This window comes from Bombus affinis, chromosome 3 (assembly GCF_024516045.1).
Source record: "Bombus affinis isolate iyBomAffi1 chromosome 3, iyBomAffi1.2, whole genome shotgun sequence".
Classification (NCBI taxonomy): Eukaryota; Metazoa; Arthropoda; class Insecta; order Hymenoptera; family Apidae; genus Bombus; species Bombus affinis.
The window spans coordinates 3,536,219-3,557,592 of record NC_066346.1 but is presented as its reverse complement, the minus strand read 5'-3'; the positions used below and the strand labels follow the sequence as shown (position 1 = coordinate 3,557,592).

Below are 21,374 nucleotides of genomic sequence, written 5' to 3'. Positions count from 1 at the left end.
CACGTTCAGTGTATTTTTCCCCAACTGAGAGAAAGAAAGGAGAAGAAGGGGAGACGGACGGAGAAAGTTTTCTATAAATCATTTCTCGCCGTAATAAGCACGGGAATGCTCATTTAGTCGTTAACTTTATTTATACGCCAGGAATAAATTGCGCGAGTACTTTTAATTCGAGCTGCCTTTAATTTAATACTCACGGACTTATTGCTTGCTCTCCCTTCTCAATGGCTTTACGCGATTCTTATGACCGCGCACGTCTCCGATCGGAACAACCGCTCAGTGAGAGGAAGAAGCTAAGGGTACACTTTTATTATCGCGGAGAATCGAATCTCTTAATGAAACACGCGTGGGAAGCTGGCTCGTGCGCGCTCCGTTGCTTCCGAGAATTTTCCGTACGCTCGGCAAACACTGGCATATCAGGTGAAATCTTGCAAAAAGAGGAACGGGATAATAGAGACGCCGCCTCGCGGGCTTCCCTCGTTCGCCTGTTAATCCATGGAACGGCCATTAAAATTAACTTCACGTGTTATTCTTTCATATGGTTCGCTCTACGCTTCCGTTACTGTTACGTTTGTTTTGTTCAAACTCTAGGATATTCTCTTCCTACCGTTTCCTGGATCGATCTATTCCAATTTCTACGTCAGATTTTTCTAATTGCATTTTCCCTTTACTTCGCCACCACCAGATCAATATCTCGCAGCGCTCCGGTTTTCCGTTAAAGCAACCGCGTTGTTAACTCTAAAAATCATCAGCGCTAGCAAAACTAACGAAGACTAAATTTTTATTTAACTCTCACACAGCGGAAACGAATGATACGCCCGCTTCGGGTTCGTGACAGAAATTGAAAGGGAAAGAGGTCGTTCGGAGACTAGATCGACGTCAAAGTCATTCGATCGCGGAACATTCGCGACGTTCGACTTTTACGATGGTATAAGAAAAATTATTACCGGCGTAAACCAACAATTTACTTTCCGGCCGAAAGCTGGCAAGACCTCGCGTCATTAAACTTTCAAGTGACGAAGTGAGGAAAGCTGTCGTTAACGAAACGATCTCCAATTTCTGCTCGACGCGGAACAGAGGGCCGGGGCATGGCCCATTGCTCGCTACCATTTGCTCGAAAGCCAGCCGGTACGTAAGACGACGATGGTTTTCTTTAATTGCCAACCGCACGGTAGATCCCGCTTCGTATCCCCCTCGTAAAAGTTACCGTCTCCGGTAAACGATTCATCCTGGGGACTCGAAAGAACCGGAAGGGGATTTTATGACAAATATAACGTTGACAATTGATGATTCAACGAATGTGTTTCGACGTGAAAAATTTGGGGATGAAACGCGTTCGTGCTAGAAATCAACTTGACAGATCTAATTCGTCCATCGAGCAGGCTAATATCCTGCGAATAATTTGACCAAACCGGCGCTATTCGATGAATAAAATAGCTGGTAACAGGACGACGATACGCGTTTTGAAAGCAACAACGAATAGGAACTGTTTTCGACCGCAAATGCACCATTGGTTACATGCCTGACTCCCCTATCGATCCCATGTACTTTCTGGTGTATATCGAAATGCAAACACGCGGCTTCGAGGTTATTCGATCGATCGTTTCGGCCAGCCAACAAACAAACGGATATTGACAAATAATTCGCGCGATCGAAGCGCCGCCTCTGTTCCCAATGGGAGCAAAATATCTTTGCATTGCCGGTGCATTTGCAAATGAAACAAACGCTTTTCTTCCTATTTGCAACCGGTACAAGAGGTGATACGTAACGTTGATCATAATCGAATAAAAATTCCCTCGCAATTCCTGAACGAGACAAGGGAAATAAAAATTCCCGTGGTACTCCTTTCAATTCTCCATCGATCCCCGTCTCCGTTCCGAGCATTCCGCGGAACAAAACTAAAGGAAGAACACTCCCATCTGCGTTTTATGCGCGTTACGTTAAAAGCCGCGTGCTCCAGTGACGGCGTACCTACGACGACGTTTCCTCCATTATTCTCTCCTCCCTCGTCCTTATCTTCCTTCTTATCCGCTTTACGCGCCAACCCGACGGAGGAGTATAAAACAATAACCGTGGCGCGAGTCACGATGAAAATTATTGCGAGCCCCGAGCTCCGCCGTTCGTCTCGCTTCTCTCGCGGCGAGAGAATCTCATACGAAAAATATCCTAGAAAATATTTTCCTTTCTCGCCACCATTGAAATGCACGCGGCCGCATCGAAAACCTGCACAGTATATACACACCAGATTCACGGCGTGTCCCATCCTCTTCGTTCTACTCTCAAAAAGCGGCGCGAGCGTTCCTGCGAACTCGTTTATCGCGTACACTCGGCATGGCAAGACAAATAGAAACCCAACGAAAATGGTGCGGAAGTAAAGATTAACCGAAGCGGAGTAGGGGTGAAAGAAACAAAAGTAAATTACCGCAAAGACGAAAGGTATTTCGTTTCTGGTCCTCGGGTCTTCGGGACCCGGCAGACGCCGAAAACTTTAAATAATTACCGGGGACGGGATTATCGAGTTCACCGGTAGAAAAGTCGAAGTTCGAGGGTGTGTCGGCTGAGGGAAACGACGCCAGGTCGCTCTCTCGGTGCGCCAAGCCACGAGGCAACGACAAAGGACGGAGAAACGCCCTGAGAAAGTCGAAACGAGGAGAGGATGAAACAAGCGACAGTCGAACGTTTCTACAGGCCTCGAGATACGAGTTAATTATTTAATAACCTGGAAAATTAATTGCACCGCGTCTTAGTCAGTTAGCCTTTCAGTCAACCGGAAACAGAATCTTTCGTTAAAACTTAGATCCGCACACGCGCCGCGTTTCTAAACTGGAATTAGCGCGAGGCAAATGGTACTCGAAGAAAGTAGCGTGTGTACTAAGCTCTTTGAACAAGCAAACAGCTAAACAGCGAGAAAAGTTCTGTCCCTTGAAATTTTCCATATATGTACATCGTTCGTTTTAAAACAGAGAGCTGAGAGTTTCGTTTGCTCTACGGAGTACATAAATTAAAGGCGTGCCATGGAAGGCTTGCAAAATAGGCAAAAAAAGAGAGAAAAGATATTGGTACCAGTTTATGGACGGGCCTCTGTGCGTGGCAACGTTCGAGGAAGCAATTCTGCTTGGTTCGACGCCGCAGTTTAATATGCCACGTTCCAACGTGGCACGCGACTTCTGCGTTAATGTCAGCTGCGAAATTTACTACGATTCTAAACCCTTTGAGATTATGACCCTTTTGCATTTATCCTCTTTCACGGCACGATCACGATAACTTCGGTTACATTGTACGCCGTGAATTGTTTCTTAATGCACCGCGTGTCCGCGTACCGTACCGCGTAGCCTTTTTAATTTTTAAATTCGATCTTAATGCATCATACCACCCACGTGGATCGCTTCGACGATAATTTCGACACACGTTTAAGTGCGCGATAAAGCTCGGTCGTTTCCGAAAAAAAACCACCATTAAACATCGTGTGCGCCGTTGATACATTCCCTCGATAGTTAACTGAGTTCTAAGAACAGCGGAGCGTATGATTCGCGAGGCAATTACCTCGAACAAGCATGGAAAGTTCATGCGAAAATATGGTTTTCCCCCGATATCGGCTATTCAACGATATCGTAAGAAAATCGAGAAGGTTAGAAGTGGACGAAGGTTAAGAGATGGTCCGAAAGAAGCTTGTTTCTCGTGCTCCCCGACTTCGAGAGAGTTCCCATAAGTGCACCACAGCAGAGAAGAATCCACCCTTCGGTTTCTTATTAGTCCTCCTAGGAGTTGTTCCTCGCAATTCTTTCGCAGGCGGCAAGCAAACAGCGAGAACAAGGAAGAAGAGTACGCAGGGAGAGAATAAGACAAAGAGAAAACGAGGAAGACGAAAGAAGGGAAGACCAGAAATAATCTCACCCCTCGATTTTACGGGCCACCGAGTGGACGAGGTGGTCCGTGAAGACGAAACCAAATGACGACCGGAACGATTCTCGTCCTGTTTCCTGCATACTATCCACCGAATCTTCTACGGATGCGACGAGAACCAAAAGAAGCAAGAATTGAAAGCAACGATTTCATTCTTACGGCCGTTCGATCAGTGCATCTTCTGGCATTATGACTGACCATTCTTGTCGATCGAAGGACGCTGAGAAGCCAGTCGTCTGAAATGGAAGCTCGATGGAACGCGAGCTGGAGTATCAAGTGAGCGGAATATGCGATTTTCGGATGTAATTTGCCTCTCCGACCGGTAATTCTTTATTTTATGCCGAGTCCGCGCATTTCAAAGCGTAACGGGCCCTTACGAACTCGCCTACTCCTTTTTTATCGATATAGTTTACCTCGACGATGCTTCCAGGATGACAAATTCACTTTGAGTCTTGCTATTTTGTCCAATTTTCAGAAAATTGTAATTTTTCTCTCCCCAATCTTCGACAATTGTTAGTAGAATATTTTAACCCTACCTTAGACTATTTCTTATAGCAAACATTGTTTTCACATTTGCGCATGTATCGCTCTTCGAAACACCAATACGATTGATCAGGTATAACCATAATTAGAATTCGCGTGATCGATTTCCACGCATCCATGATTAGATAGAGGAAACAAGGTTCTGAAGATTAGACCAAGTCTCCGCAATCGGCTTATCGACGGACGACAATTCTCTTCGCTGCACTCGGCACTAATTAATCCAAAACGATTGTACTTCCCCGCATTGTTCCAAGCATCGAATTAATTGCGGCGAACGTGCAACCCTATCACGGAGGACCTGTGGAAACTTTCAACCCCTCTGCGTTTAGGTTTATTTGTATATATATATATATATAGACGAGCATAGACATACGTATTGATCTAAGACGTTTCTTTTATAGAGACTAGAGAAGAGGAACTCTTAAAACGAGGGGACCAGGCTCGAGACAAGTGTTTCTTACGACTCAAGTTTCTTCGACACGCCGCGAGCACAATGCTATCGCGATCGGAGTGCGTTAAAACGAGAAAAGTTCGACGCCGTTGCGGAGATTACGTTACAAATGTTGCGCGTAATTTGTAACCGAAACTCTATCCGGCGTCCTGTGGTCACAAGGTTCGTTTTCTCCGACTCGATTCAAACTTGGGTGATTCGGATGATGAATGGACGTGTCCGTGTCTGGATGGATGGATAGAGATAAGTCTTCAGTTTCTGATGTTTCTTACGAACTTGCTGGAAAGTAGTAGGTAAACGTGGAAAGAGTATTTGCGTTTCCATCTTGTTTCTCCATTTTCTCGTTATATTCTCTCAACCTACACCTTGTCTAGCGGTTACATGGCTGGTATGTCGGTGATCCGGCTCGTATTTACTTACCGTTGGCGTGAGCCGCGAGAAGATCCCTCAGCTGCTGTTGGCCGGTGGTTAATTCTACGCAACTGACCCTTACACTGAATCTGGCGCCTGTCCTTTGTCGCTGCTCGGAAATTCCGCGGAAAAGCCAAGCTATCGCGCACGGGATCGCTCCTAATGTGTGCCCTGCCTCCGGTGTGCCCAACATCGTATGAGATTTGCCTGAAAGAATAAAACAAAATTTCAATTATACAAATATCGAATTTTTATGGATGAGTGCAAAATGCTCTTCTTCTAAGCGATTATACCGTCGATAGCCGATGGCTACGTGACTTCCAGCCATTAGCCATCGTCGGACATCTCTGCTCATCCTCGCTTTCGCTGGCTATACGCGGTTCGAGTATCCAACATAAATTGTGCTACGTTTGAACAGCGTCAGACTAATTGACACCGGCGGTTCTTAAAAATACGTCGCCGTTGACACAAAATACGTAGAGACACACGTTATCATTCATAAATTAAAACAGTTCTGTGGCGCACTTGTATGCGATGTCGAGGCGTGGCATACGTCAGCCCGATTAATCGTGACCATGGAACAAACAATGGGTCTCCCGATTGATTTCCCTCGCTTTTCGTGCAACCACGTGCCACTACGAGATCGATTCGCACGGTTGCCCTTCGAAAATCCGCCGTCCATGTACATGGCAAATCTACAGATCGAACGTAACGCGCAACAATCGCGACGCTTGGTTTGTGGTCCCGGTCGGCGACAATTAATTTGTTTACTATTTACCAGGGCGCCATGGGAAATGCAAGCGCGATCAACGCTCGATCATAGTTACAATGCGTAACTCGTCAGCGACGAATTTATACCGAGGATAGATTGGAACCGATTAATTCGGTTACCATTACAAGTCCGTGGCTTTCATCGGTGACAGGTGAAACGAATGTAATCGAGTATGACGGCTATTTCTTCAGTTCAGACGCCCGTGGTTATTTATGGAAGGACCGTTAAAAACGATAACTCGAATTCTTCCATCGAACGAACTTCAGGTCATCACGTCGGTGTCTGACCACGACAGTGCAATTCTACTTATCTTCGCCACTGGCTGATATCCGATTCTAGTCGTCTTCTTTAAGCCTCCATTTTTCCCCAATGTCTATAGAATCTCCCGGTCCACGGCACACTCGGGCAGAATGGCATTCTTCGTCCGCAAAAGGTGAAACTTTGGAATTCAGCGCGAAAAGGCGGCAAGTTCGCGAGCCAAGAGATATTGCCGATAGGTAAACGAAAAAGTCTTATTAAAATCATAAAACAATACGGGTGCGGCGCAAGAGTTTAACCGAAAAAAAGAGGGAAGAAAAGGTATGGTAGGAAAGTGAAGGATTGAACGAAAGGAGAAACGACGGGAATTGAAAGCGGAAGGCGTAAGAATTCGAGGGTTGGGTTCTCACGTTGGCTGCTGGCAACGGCGAAATAATGGAAAAGCACCGGCAGCCGTCGCTGAATCTTAAACGTTATTTAATTGTTTTAACGTAAGACGGTGAATTATGTTGTTATTTAATTAGAAACCGGGAAGAAGAGGGAGTTCAACGGGCATTCGTTTACGAGTCGACTTTCTGGTCAGATTGAAGAACGTTACGCGGTTTAATCGTAATTAATCTCTCTAAAGGAAGAATCCCGCGGTCCATTTTGCATCGCGTGTTCTAGAAATTTTGGCGATCTTTCGAATCAACCAGATCGAACAATTTGGAAAGGAACTGCGATCGACGATGCATCGGTTCCGCGAACAGCTGCGCGTATCGTTGCTTCTCAGCATCGAGTCAACGACTGAAGCGCGGAGAAGCGGAAAAATTCCGCGAGAACTCCCACTAACGGCAAAGAGGGATGGAAAGGAGGCGAAAAATGTTCCAACAGGGAAAATCTTTAGCGCGACACTCGCGTACGACTGCTTTAAAGCCGATGCATCTACCGATTGAAATTCCCTTCGAGTTCATCCCACCCCCCGCCCATCAGCGGGGAAAAGAATATCGCGTCGCGCACAATCGCTTACGCGAACGGTAAATGGGAATCGAAACCCTAGTTCTGTCTGAACATTTCCGCGATGTTCGTTCGCCTATGCGTTCGAGATCGAACGTCAAACGGAATCTCGGAGAACGCGCACGGAAACGAACGTATTCGCGAATTCTGCTAAAAGGAAATGATCTGTACGGCGAAAACGATGCTTCTGTTGGTCGACTGAACCATAGTATCGATTTCGTTTCTCGCGAATTTGCAGCGCAAAGCGGAAGCATTGCGAGAAACAACTCACGGAATTCGTATGGTGGTGGTGGTGCTGAATCGGGCCGCGCTCGCAGTAAAAACGAAGCGCGAACCATCGTTTCCCGGTATAATTATCGCGAGTATTTGCATGTCAAAGCGGCGGGCGACAGGCTCGCGCGTTCTTCGCTAGCTCTCTTCTCGTTTTGTTGGTTAATCTGCTTTCTCAGTGGTTTCTCGCGGTAAAAGGGTTCGACAGCGTGTACCTTAAGGGTTGTGGCTGATGCGGAGTAATTAGCACCGCGTTACAAAGTACAAAAGGCCGTATTGTCTGGCTGTCATGCAGGGAGCGCGCGCTGCCTCTTCGTCCTCTCTCCTCCTCGGTCCGCCCCTTACAATTTTCTGTACGACAAATCCTGTTGCTTTCAAAGGGACCTTCCAGCCGTAGTCGTTTCGTAGTCGTTTCGTAGTCCTTCCACTTGCTTTTTTCTTGCTTCCCGTGGGTGTCTCGCGATTTCTTCTTGAAACGTGGCCCCCGTCTTTTCGCGACTCGAAGAAGATGGCTCGTTGAATCACGCGAAGAGAGAACCGAGAAAGGCGCATAACTTTAAGATTCGTTCGATTGCTTACGATGCATAAGCTCCTTTTCCTTGCGCTCCCTTTTCCCTCCTCGTCTCGTCTCGTCTCACCTCGCGGACTTCGTCTCCTCTCTCCTTTTGTTCCGCGTTTCGCTGGTGCTTCTCTCTGTGTCAAAGCAACAGGAAGCGGGGAGGTAAAGAGTTAGGGGAGTCCGGCTACAAAGAAAGGGAAAGAACAGAGGGGAAGAGGAATGACACATAGACGAAAAGAGAAAGGGAGAAAAGTGCGTTGTCGTAGCTATGATCAAAAGCAGTTTGCTCGCGGACTTGCCTCAAGTATCTTTGGCGGAGGTGCGAAGGGATGAAAGTTCCTTCCACGTCTTTCTCCTCTAGCGTTTCTTTATCTTCGCCCATCTCGTAGACCCTTTTATCTTTCTCGCTAGTCTATCGTATCTTTTTTCGTCGTACGACGCATTTTCCTCTTCACTGAATTATTCCTTGCAAGAGAATTTTGATCGATCGTGACATTTCATCTTCGACCGTTTAAAAAATTCATTTAGGAAACTAAAACGACATCTTTTAGCGAGTATCGTTCAAAGAAATATTGCACGGCTAACGTCGAATATTCCGAATTCGAATATTTACCACTGATAACTGTGCAGTATACCGGTGGGTACACAAGCGGTAGAGCTCGGTAGAGAGGTTTAATCGGCCTCTTTGCATGGTTTGCCATAAATCCATCAGCTCGGAAGTTATTTCCGTTGAAAATACAGCGAGACGAGGCGAAGATAATCTCCGGTGTGCGTTAAGATTCGAAAGGTGGAAGAAGGGCGTGGAGAACGGAGCGAGAGGTAAAAGGGAGAGAAAGAGAGAAAGCGAGAAAGCTCGTGTCCCAGTAGCATACATTATCTCGTTTCCTTTCGACTCCACCTTTTCGTTCCTCGTTCTCGCCCCTTTTCTCTCCTCGTTCGTTTTCCCGCCGGTATCCACGCATCTCGCCACTTCCTTCTCCGACCCGAGAAAATCTTCCTTCCCCTCGGTTTCCTCGCATAATCATGCATTTGCATGCAAACTCGATATCACTACTTAAAATGTAAAACAACTCGCGCGCGTCTCGCCCACCGCGCCGGTACTCTTTCTTTCCCTTAGCTTCTTGCGGAACGATGAAAATCGAGCGACAAACTGCCGCGCCGGTGAAAATGGACGCTGCGGTGCAACGCAGGGGGAACGATGTGTAAATAAAGAATCGCCGTCGCGATAGGTTCATCCGACGAATGGTTAATTCGTGTCTGGTGCTAGAGCTCGGACTTTTCCATCAGGAAGCTCCTCCCAGACCAGTGAGATTCACGTTTCCAAAGATAAACCAACCTGTGTTCTCCGGTTGTCGAGCGATGCTCGACTAGTCCTGCAATTATGCAAAACAAACTTCGTTCCACGATTTTCATCTAATTTTCGGCAACCGGTACTTCTGTCGTATCTGCAATTACACCGTACCGGCAAACAAGTTGCGCAAAAAGCCCGCTTCTAGCTGGAACAGATGCATCTTGACGTTCGAACGTACCACGATGGGAAAGAGAGTAGTAGGACGATAAGTACGACGAGGAATTCCCCGTGGTATTCATATTTCATGTAATTGTTTCCATGCTCTGTCGGGATGAGCTCCGTTCGAGGGACGGACAATGGCGTTTTGTCTACGGGGACGACGGACTTTGTCGAACAATGAGCGGACGGAAAGGAGCGAACCAGAAGACGTTGTCATCCCGCACGGTACCATGAAAAATGTTTAACGAGCTTTTTATTGGATGTACGTCGTGAGAAATCCCCCGATACCAAAGTCAATTCGAGAGGAGATTTTGTATCTTGAAAATCATAGATAGACTCACCTAGTCCCGCGTGTCCGAAACAGAAGAGGCAGCCGTCCGTTCCGTTGATAACCGCATGGATAACGTCCGTCAGGGCACTCGAGCAGATCTCCGTCTGAAACAAATGTAAGAAACGTCAAACAAAAAGAAAAAGAGAAGCCACGGAAAAGGTTTCATTAAAATTATTCATAATACCGAAGGAAAAAGAAAATTCCATTTTTCTTCAAATTAACGTTCCAAGTTTGAAAGAGTGTTTTCGTTTTATTTGCATGACGATAATTGATATCAATTTGATTATCCAAAGTTGGCTTCGAGTTAGGTTATTTAATAACGACAGGCGAGGCACTTTCAAGCACGATGGACGCGATTTTAATTGTTCCTCGTCGTGATGGAGGTCCGCTATCGTCTTCCTCTCCTTTCGTCGGACGAGACACCAACCAGGTCTTTCGAGGGTAACGACGAAGCTTAACTTAAAGTGCTTAAGAAACCGTTTGCGGGACGGTTTAATAAACGGGACGAGCGTTACGTCCGCTGAGCGAAGACGGTGCTTCTAGAGAGACGAGGACGCGAGGATTACGGGAGGAGCGGCTTTGTTTGCTTTTAATATATTCATAGACTGGGAAAGTCTTTTCCGGTGCCGAGAAAGAGCGCGTCAACGGCCAGATTTTTAGTTCGCGTTCCATCTTTCGCCAGACTGCGTCCGTTTCTCGTTACATAGATTTGCGAGCGGTCGTGAGATCATCTCGGTGCTGCTAGCGTGACTAGCGGAGGGTCCTTACCAACAAAAAAAGAAAAAGAGAAAAGGAGAGAAAAAATGGGAAAAGAGGCTACGAATCTATGAAGGGTTTCTCGACCCAGGCGTTTCGCGAATTTCCTGCGGAAGCAACCGGGAATTTCCTTCGAGCCTGCACTCGATTCGTCCTGACCGATCGATATAGACATCGACCATCTTCTCTTTTACTCTCGCAGGGGTTAGTAAACGTTTCGCGGCCGGAAAGGGTGGTCAGAGAGAGAGAAAGGAGGAGAGAGAGAGAGAGACGGGACAAAAAGTAGGAAGGATGTGAGCAAGAGAGAAAACGAAGGGAAAGGGAGCAGGTTGCTGGGAATATCGAGAGGAAGATGAGAACGTGTCGATACCTCGACCAAACAAGATTGAAATCTTCGTGGACGAGAATCGGATGAATCTCGAGGCCCGAGATGGAACAGGGGGAGATGAAAGCTCGGTGGCGAGAGCCAGAGTTTGAGCGAGCGAAGAAAGAAGAGAGAAAGAGAAGGTAAGAAGGAAAATGGTAGAGATAGTTTTGCAAGGGGACAACGTGAGAGGAGAACTGCATGGAAGATGGAGCGAGCGATTTGGATAGAGGAAACCCTTCAGGCTGCGTTTTTTCCTGCCTCTGCTCTAAAGGAAACGGAAATAAGAAGTCCAGTCCCTCCTCCAATATGGTAATTCCAATCTGTCGTTGCTCGTTTCAAAGCACGCCCGTTCTAAAAAGAACGAATCTCCTCGATACTCGTCGATTGCAAGCGCGACGGCAAAACGATTCCGATCGATGGAAATGCGATACACGACTTATCCGCTTCAAAATCGCGAGAACCATTCGCCTATCGAAAAAAGACGATAACGCGAAAGCGTCGAAATCCTCGACGAGATTAATGGAGAGGGGAAGAAGAAGTGGAAAGAGGCGAAGAAGAGGTCTGCGGGACAACAAGGACATTCATAATTATAACGGGATCATCCCAGGGGGATGTAACGCAAAGCAAACATATTTCGCGGCTACCTGCACCCTCGAGAGATCCGCCACTCTCCCTTTCCCTACGCGCCTCGCCTGCCTAGCGGAACCGACGGCATCACAGTTAATGAAATACGTGACCGAAGCCTCCGTCATAATCTCAAACACTTGATTCCGCGATCCCGCACGGAATTGAGAGGAACGAAGGGTTGGCTCGACGTTGTACCGCGTGGAAAACATCCCCTCCGCGGCCGTTGCTCGTTCGCTTGATAATGCGTTGAATTTCAATTCTTTCCCGATGCTACGTCACTCGCTTTTTCTACTCGTCATGAACACCAAGGCATTCCAGAACAATTTATTAGTCGGTTAAATTTCAAATATACATGTTTAAAGAAAATATCCTGTAATTACAATGGGAAACTCGTCGTTACGTAGCTCTTTGCCAGCCATCTCTGAAACGTCTTCCCATCGAGGATCCTTTCCTCGGGGACTTTTAAAGCTTACGACGATCCCAGCCACCCTGTAAAAAATTCCCATGGAAATGTCCCATCCACGGAAAAAGGAGGCGAGCTTTACCGTCTATCCAGGGAATGCTTAAGAAAACGAACTGAAATTTGTACAAGAAACGTTACCAACAACTCCGCGACAAGAATTTTCTCTTTCTTAAAGAAGCTTTCCCTTCCGAGGTGGATATCCGGACCAGCGATTGAAAGAAATCGAGCAAGAAGCCGGGCGTCTCTATCGCAAAGAGGACGAAGCGAACATTAATTTCGGCGAGTGTAAATTAAAAGGGAGTAGAAGACATCATGGTGTGACTTACAAGCGACGTTAGCCAGTGTCGTCGTGGCCTGCGTCGCGTCAATTCCATTTGCAGGACGCGTTCTAGTAACGCAATATTGGTGCTGCCGCGTGGAATACCAATGAAACCGGGAAGGGTCGAAAGGGGAGAAGAAAGGGGGCCGTCGATGCTCGTGGTCCAAGACAGACTTCTTCTTCGCCGAGGAGGAACTTCCAGTTACGCTTCTCTTTCCTTCGTTCCCATTCCTTTCCCTTCTTGCTGTTTCTTCCTCTCTTTCTCTCCAAATTCACCCTTCTTGGCGAAATGTAAAACTCGTGTAAGAAAGTTCGAAAAGACGCTACGGGAAAAAGGAGTTCCCTTTGCAATGGGGTGTCGCCGTGAAGAAACGCGGGACCCTTTTAATGGCTGGAAATAATCGAATGACTCCCTCCCCCCCTCTTCTCCGCGAATCTCTTAATTCGCAAGTTTCCAGATGCCTCGAACGCCGTTAGTGTGTCGGGGTGAACGAAACAGGTGTCGCGCCGCTTCCATTTTCTTAAATCCTGGCACTTTCGTGGATTCGTTAGAGTTTCTTTTAAAGCGCGTGGCCGATTTGTTGAACTTTGTTTATTTTTGCCGAGAGTATCGAACCAGGGATCTTACGAAAGCTTTTTGCGTTTAACGAAGAAAGTATACGAAACGAGCGGAAACGCGTTGTAATTCGTATGAGATGAAGTTTGTCGATACGGTCATTGGCATAGACATTGATGAAGTTAGTTTACGTAGCGGAAAATCACGTTGAATCAGCGTATGATGTAGCTGCCAACGATGTCCCTAGCATAACATCCGTCAGTGCAATTACTATCGGTTAATTGTGTGAACGTTACGAAAATCACGTTTGTTGATTGCGTCGCCATGTCGATGAAAACTGGCCATCTAGATAGTTACAGTCGATGCAAAAGATACTTGAAACAATAATTCCAACAATTGCAAAGCAGATGAGATCAGATGAAAATGTGTCAAATATAATTGCAAGATCAAAGAAAAAACGAAGTTTCTACGAAAACCTGAATTTGTTCGAAAGATACGATATTCCTAAAGTATATGGGATGCCTAGAATTTACGATACGATTCGATAGAATGAAACGTAACTACGAAATTACGACTACAATTACGTGATACTGTATACTCGAATCATACACGACCGGTTGACACTCGGCCGATTTTACGACCTCTGTATATTGTAGAGACCATTACCTGCACCATTCGAGGAAAGTAGGCGGTTTACCATTTGCATGTAGACGCAGCTGGCGCGTGCAACATCGCTGGATCGTTCGATGAAAACCATATCAAAAACAAACAGAGCCGAGGGGGTAGTTTTCGCTCTCGTTTCGCCGTGTCTACGAGCGACGATGCGTGCGGCGATCGTGCATGTACGCGCGGAACGCTCGCGCTCGTTCACGAGCCGATAATTCCGAAAATTGCGTCGCCATATGCGTGACATCCGGTTTTTGTTCACCGCACCGTGGTTCGTTCGGCGACTTACTCGCTTATAAATAAATTCCGATTCGATCGGACTGGCCGATCGTCGCCGGAAATATTCGACGCGGACCGATTCACCGATATGCTCGACACTCTCGTGGAATATTGGACGTTCCAGCGATCAAAGTGCGTTCACGAGTGACAACTATTTCAGTCACATCGCGAGGAATCGCGAGAGATATCGAGAGAGCACGCGCGCAACGACGATCGGGGTACTTGCTGCCCTTTCCTTCTAAAGTATTACAGCTCAGCACGGTATTTTCAACTCGTCGACTTCGTCTAGATATTCCGCGTGACGCGTTAACCCCCGGGATAACAACCAAAGAACTTTTTATCCGACGCGTATTCGAAGCGTCGCGGTAAGGCCGATCACGAGTTTGTCAAAGCGGAAACGTGGAAGGGAGGGTGCGAGCAGATATGGAGACGCGCGAGCGACCTCGGTAGTCGGTGAAATATGTCGCGATTTACACGGGAGATTGGCGTCATTGACGCCTGGAAAGTGAGCGAGACAGCAGGCTCGCGTCAGCTTGTTCGAAAAGCAACCACGCTACCCCAACAGCGAGGCGTGTGCGGTGACTGGTCGGATCAAAAAAGCATTCGGAAAATCCAACGCTCGGTTTGACCGATGCAGAATCGAAATCGTTAGTAACCCTATCCGCGTTTCGTTTTCACTTCTCTTCCGGTCCCGCTAGCCGGCCTAGCTCGTTCTCCTCTTCTCACCGCGAGTTTCCGAACCGCTTGGAACAGTAATTGTTAAAAATAATTAACAGAGTTTCGTCGGCACTGTTTGAAAACTCGTTCCGTATAAACAGGGAGAAATTACTTTTTTCCGCGACTTCCTAACGATCTCGAGATGGGAGAACGCACGAACGAAACCACGAATCGGGCAGCACGTAGCTGACCGAAATCCACGATCTCTGGGAGAGTGACGTCTCGCTTTTGGGACGGCTGACGCGTGTCAGACACCTGCCAAACTTCATCAGGGGTTTCCGAAACCCAGCTCGTGGCCCGAATTAATCTTACTGTAATATGGAAATGCATCGTTCGGACAGACTATGCGAAGATCCGGTCGGACGGATCCGGACACGAGGCAGAACAAGGAATATAGATGCGGCCAATTGGGGTGGATCCGTTCCACGGGCCCGTATGATTGGTTTACAGATTAGCATGACTCTACCGTTAGAACGTCGCTATCAACCCCTATTCGAGGGCTGCTTATTCATTCACTGGACAGGATCCGGGATCGACTAGGTTTTTCTAACGTTGTCCAAGTGCGCATCGATTACACGGCGATACGTTTTCAAAGAGGGACACGATACAGACAGAATGCCTGATCAACGCACGGGTGCAGCATAGTGGCTGTTGCGAGTGTAGGAATAATAGCGAGACTGACTATGACGCGGCCAACGAATTCTGATGAAACGTGATGCATTTGCTTTGTGGATCGATCAGCCGTATATAAAAATAAAAAAAAAAAAAAAATAAAAAAATAAAAAAAATAGAGAAAGAAAAAACCGATTAACCAAGAGGAAGCTCGCGGGACGAGTTTATTGGTTGGTCGAGAGATTTATACGTTTGAAACGGTGGTGAAGCGTACGGTATCATAAACGACGATAAATATACGAAATAACACTGCGTAGATTAAACTGCATTCATTAAAAATACGTGCACTTTATTCCCTATAATCCGAACTACGTTTATTCCCGTCGAAAGGTAAAAACACAGACGATCCATCCCCAGGAACGATTGAACCGCAAACCCTGCCCCGCTTTAATTTCGCGGCGAATAGGAGCAGGGTGGAGCATAATTTTTCGGTAATCTCCATAATCGAAACCAGGCGGCAAATTAGAGAGGAGCGGCGCAAAGGTATCGGCGGATTCTTTCCTCTTAATAAGAATTCGTCGGCCTTCGACTCGACGATTTAATAAGAATCCGGCGTCGATACGCTTCGAACGGCTAATCCCGTCTGCGTGGAGCAGAGAGGAAGGGAAGGAGGACGCGCAACCGATCCATTTTCGTCGGGACACTCGGAAACCCACCGAGGAGAACGAGAAGCCACGTACCGTGAATTTCCAGGCGTTTCAGCGGGGCCCGTTCGATTAGCATTCGCTGGGAAATGAGCAATAGATCGAACCGTGCCGCGAGAGAAGGGAATACGCCGTTGCTTGTACAGACGGAGAAAGTACGCAAGCGCGTACCAAACCGTACACACGCGCGTAATCCACAGCGTGACTATTAGTCGTAAGTCAATAATAAAGCCCTTGTCCTGCACCGACCATAATGGCTTCAGTGAATTATTCTGTCCAGAATGCATTGTCCTAGCAGATCGTCCGCGGGGATAGAATTGTCGGCGGCCAGCGGCAATATATGCAGTGTACACAAGCGTAAGATCTCGAACGGGAACGCGTCTAGCCCCGGCGTATTCACCTACGGAGCCCCGTAATTGAGATGGATGTTCAATTAATTTGGCCAGGTTTCATTTGCACACCGAACGGATCCGTGAGCATGCTCAGGTTCTAGCACACTTCGCGTCCTTTTCCTAGACGTTGTCGAGACACCTGAGATCGACAGCCTTTCACTTCAGCCTCTGTTGACGGATAAGTATCCTGACCAAGCTGGTACGAGGTTTATTTCGCGCCTCGAAGATTATTCCGTCATCGGACGAGTGTGAGCTCGAGGATCGTCGAGAACGTGTATGGAGGCGGCTTTGTGTCACGGAAACCTGCGATCTGTTCGTTAATCGAATCACGTCGTTGTTCCGTGTCGGTTATCCATGGTGGTAAAGAATGAACCGTACGAAAGAAGAAGGATGGAATTTAAAATTTCAGCACCTATTCTCTATACTCTAAGCAATTCCAAATGCAATTTTCTCGGAAAAATTACACAGTGCAGAATGTTTGCATTGTGAATGTAACCGAGTTCGGAAGTTTCGAGTATCGTACTTGGCAAATTGCCGGCTCCGTAAGCGGCACCACTCAAGTGTGTTCGGGTAACAACGCCTCAAACCAAGCCACGCAGCAGCACGGGCATCGAACAAATTGGAACTTCAAAGGCATTTCCCTTCGAAGCATCGTGCTTTCTTTGGCGTCTTTTTCCTCGGTGCCAGTTCCGCGGAAATAAACTTACAGCGAGCGTGAAACTACTCCTACGGTGGCAACCTGTACGTGTCTATTCTTCTTACGTAATGGCCGCAACTCGCGAGAATGAATGGCTCTGACAGCAAAGGATATTACGAATTTATCGACGAATCCACGCTTAGTCCAAGTAATGCGATTTTCTTTCGCGTTCCCTTGTAGCGATATCAGCCTGCCAAGAACTTTCCTCTCCCCTTTTTCCACGTTTCTTTCGCTTCGCGCAGACGGAAGTTCAACAACGCCACTCTTTTAGAAAACTTTGAACTCAGGATGACATTTACAGAACGCTTAGAGTAGATGTCAAATTCGTGTCAAGCGACGATTCTTTTCCAAGCAAAATTATTTTTAAAATAAATATTATACGAACTTGGAATGTATTAAAGGTCTCTCTTGATCCGTGCAGGACAGATTGCACGCGTTCCGGGTCCGCATGAAACGGCGCAAAGGTGCCATTAAACGACCAATGGCTTCTATCGACGATGTTAATTTACGACTGACCCATAATCAAGCTAGCGCGGTCTGTTTGCGCGTCATATTGGGACACATTTCCACACAGCGGTCGGGCATTCGCGGTTCACGTATTTGCGGACGCAGACAGCAAAGGTATCCGCTGGTCGAAGATTATCGGTCGACGGGAATTGCGGACGAGGCTGGATTACATTTCCCGTGTGTGTAATTCCAGCCGGCGAAATCCTCGTTTTTGAAGGCGGTCGCGTTGTCGACCAATTACAACACGCTAACGAGGTGCTTGTCAATCAACCAGGATACCAATCGAATTCGTTCGAACAGACCGAAGAAAAAAATCCACCTTTGCTGATTACGCGATACGAATACGAATACACTGGACTATACGTTTGAAATCGTTTAAAATCGTTTGAAATCTCGTTCTATCGGAAGACGTAAAGAGAGTTATCTTAAACTACCATCGTCAACCAATCGCGAGAGGCAAACGAAAAAGATCGAAGGGTCGAGAGAGATACTAGTTAAAGATGAACCACTTTGGAGTCCGGGTAGGTCGGTTCTGAAATATTCACACGGCCCCGTGCTTGTCGGCTGGTTGTCGAAAAGAACGAACCGTCCCCTAGGACGAGGGCACGCATTCTCTCTACAAGTTTTCTGCCCGTGACTCTCCCCCTTCGGCCACAATTCGACTTCGAGGTTTGGCCTCTGTCCGAAAGAACGCGCTCGTTCGGAGGAACACCACCACGACGCACGCGATGGACAGCCGAAAGAATCAAAAGGAAAACAGGAAAGGGGCGGAAAAAGAAGATAAAAAAGGGAAAGGCATAAAAGAGAGAACGAAGAGCCATTGTAACTTTGGATGACAATCGTCGCGACGTGGACATTTGATCGAATCAATCGATTGCTTTGCATGGTTCTTCTAAACAGTGGCGGATAGGGGTGTGAGTCGCGTCAAAGAGCCAGAGGAACGCGCCACAGGCGGGGAACGAAGGGCTGGCTAGTCCCTGGAGAGGACTGGCAGCAGCCACGGAGTGAGACAGAGAGGGTGCCGCGGAAGAGAAACCGAGAGAGATTCTCGGATGGCGAGGGGAGTCGCCGGGAAAACCGAGTAGCTCCGGGTTCATTTGAATCCGACGCTCGATAATGTCCCCGGAGAGCATCGAAATATCTCGGTGCACGTATATACACGTCCGGGCTACCCGGCATGCATGCATCTCGCGATATTATAACGCCCGCCGCGCTCCCCGATGACGTTCGCCGTGGCGATGTCGTTCATCAATGCCACGGCAATAAAATTCGCCGCGGTAAGCGTGCGAGGGATAGGAAAAAGGATCGACCTACCTCGTCGTCTTCGGCATTGCTCGACGGGAGACGCTGATCGATCTGATGCTGTTTTTCCATTTATCTGGAACCAGGATTGTCGAGAAATGGGGAAAACGTTGCGGAGGAAACGATGATTTACCAGTGCTTCGTGATTGGTAGAATTTTGTATGCGCTCAGGGATATCGTTTCGCGAGAGAGGAAGACGAGAGGAGTGGGGATAAGGGAGAAAGCTCGCGGGTGAAAAGCAGCTTGAAACGCGCAAATTCGAAAATAATCACGACTATCGGAGTTAGATCGGATCTCCTCGCGCTTCTCGAAGAACGAGAAGTCACGAGCAAGAAGCAACGCCCGCCCGAGGGTTCGAGGGACGAAGAGAGATCGGGGAGGTTGGATTTTCCTGCCGGGAGGTGGAGTTTCGAGGTCGGGAAATTAGTTTAGTTATGCGCCCGGCAGGAACGTCTCCTGCGTCTCTAGGATGAGTGCGACTCGACGACGTACCACGTAGACGTTTCAACGTTCAGATTTCTCCGCGTCTCGCGCGCTTGCTCTCGTCCTTAATTTCCTCCAGAATTCCTCTCTTTCCATATTTATCTTCGCAGCGTCGCTCGAAAGAGTCCGGTACTAGTCCCCAACACGCGTGGAAAAACGATTCTTCCCGCTCGCGATAGAGGAAAGACCCCGTGCCATGGAATTCTACATTTTCTAAAGGAGTTCGAGAGGCAATCGAGGGGAAGAGCACGATAAAAATCGCTGTTTCTGAATTATTGGGGAGTCGCAAAGGGAATGTAAGAAAGGGGTGGCCGAATGGAAATCATCGAGTGTACCTGTGAGTCCTCTTCGGTAAATATCGCATCGAAGGCAAACATTTTCGGTGCTGCCACGGTCGGCCTTCGATCGTCCGCCGAAGAGGATTGTCCAGCCGTTGGGTCGACCAGCGTCACCTGTTTCTTCCTCTTGTCCGCGTTGAAAAAGCTACCGCCTTCTCCGGGTGACACTTTTAGCATAACTTTCACCTGTAAGCAAAAAATCGAGCCGTTACTTAAAACGATGTTCGCGATAAAAGACAAATTGTCGAATCTATTAATAGCGTTTATAGGATCGTTGATCCGTTGTAAACGTAGCAAAGAGTAGTTGGACAAAAATAGATCGTCCCTCTGTAGGAAAACGTCCAGCGGATCCGTTGAAATAGGTTAATGTTACGTAACGAATGAAATCTTCTTCCGGGCGAACAATAGCCTCATCAGAATTATCTGATGGACAGCTTCGGCCCGGAAAATAGATGTCGGGTCTAGAATTACGACGACCCACATTAACCGACCTGGTTCAATGAACCACCATGCTGCTTCTCCCGGCGTTTAAAGCTACCAGTCTGGGAGAAACTAATACAACACCGGGTTGATGAACTTTGATAAGACCAGACGCGTAACGCTTCGTGCCACCGTTCGTAGGCTCGCTTCCGATATCGTCGATCTGATTCCAAGGTTTAAATGATCGACGTTGATTCGACGTCGGTTAGAGACGGTATCGATTTCAGACTTACGAGTGGCAAATTACATAGCTGTCTCGAGAGACTAATCTCACTTTGAAGCACTCTATTCGAGTTTCGTGCTACGCCGGAATAGTTGTTGGATAATTATTACGTAACGCGACTGAAGTGTCCAGAAAATGATACACTGCGTGCCGCGGGAGAAAGAAACGTCCATCTTTGATTGAGAGTATCGTGACGAGACACTGAAAATGAAACAACAGCGGCGGGAAGTGGATGTATGGATGCGCTCATTAAAACTGCGTTCGTAGCTCGAAGATCGATGTTACATCGGTGATACAGCGGACAGGCGATGCTGCATCCGTTTGGTCGGCCGATCAGGAAATTGCGTTTCGAGATTTCGTTCCGATTGCGGCGCACGTTCTATCTTTTGCATACGGAACGGCCTCGGTCGAGGACACCGAACTACATGGGAAATAGGCACGCTCTCTTTCTCTGCTCGCCTTTCGTTTCTCAACTCCTCTGGATACCTTTTCCTTTTCCACGAACGCCGGACGTCTCAGTACGTAGTAGTTTACCGTGAGAAGACCGAGTGCTAGCGATCGAACGACCGGAAATAAAATAGTTCCTTTCCAGTCTTATTGAGAAAACTCTGCATATCGATTACCTCCTCCTCCTCCTATTCTTCTCGGTTCTTTCTTTTTTTCCTTTTTATCTCCCGTTTTGCATGTTACTCGCGCGAATCACTTTGTCTTCCTGTCTCTTTGCCTCCCTCTTCCATTCCCTTCTTCCCTTTGACCCACGTGCACATATATCTCGTAACGAGGCTGATTTTGGTACTGGATATCTGTTCCGCACGAACGACTCCAGGAATCGTGTTCTCGAGCCGCCAACGTGGATACATTTCTGTTCTCTTTCCACCCTGTTTG

General features: G+C 47.4%; 1 protein-coding gene across 4 annotated transcripts in view; it reads right to left on the bottom strand.

Annotated features, from left to right (window-relative positions):
* Positions 1 to 21,374, bottom strand: part of LOC126913979 (uncharacterized) — a 257,491-nt gene that overhangs the window by 11,139 nt on the left and 224,978 nt on the right. For all 4 annotated transcript variants that reach the window (XR_007709526.1, XM_050717276.1, XM_050717277.1 and 1 more), the window contains exons 7-9: positions 19,784 to 19,972; positions 10,012 to 10,105; positions 5,315 to 5,512 (exon numbers count right to left, since the gene is read on the bottom strand). Coding sequence is in view for 3 of the 4 variants with exons in the window: in XM_050717276.1 (XP_050573233.1) it covers positions 5,315 to 5,512; positions 10,012 to 10,105; positions 19,784 to 19,972 (481 nt within the window). In the remaining variant the exon portion in view is untranslated. The remainder of the gene's footprint in view (positions 1 to 5,314; positions 5,513 to 10,011; positions 10,106 to 19,783; positions 19,973 to 21,374) is intronic.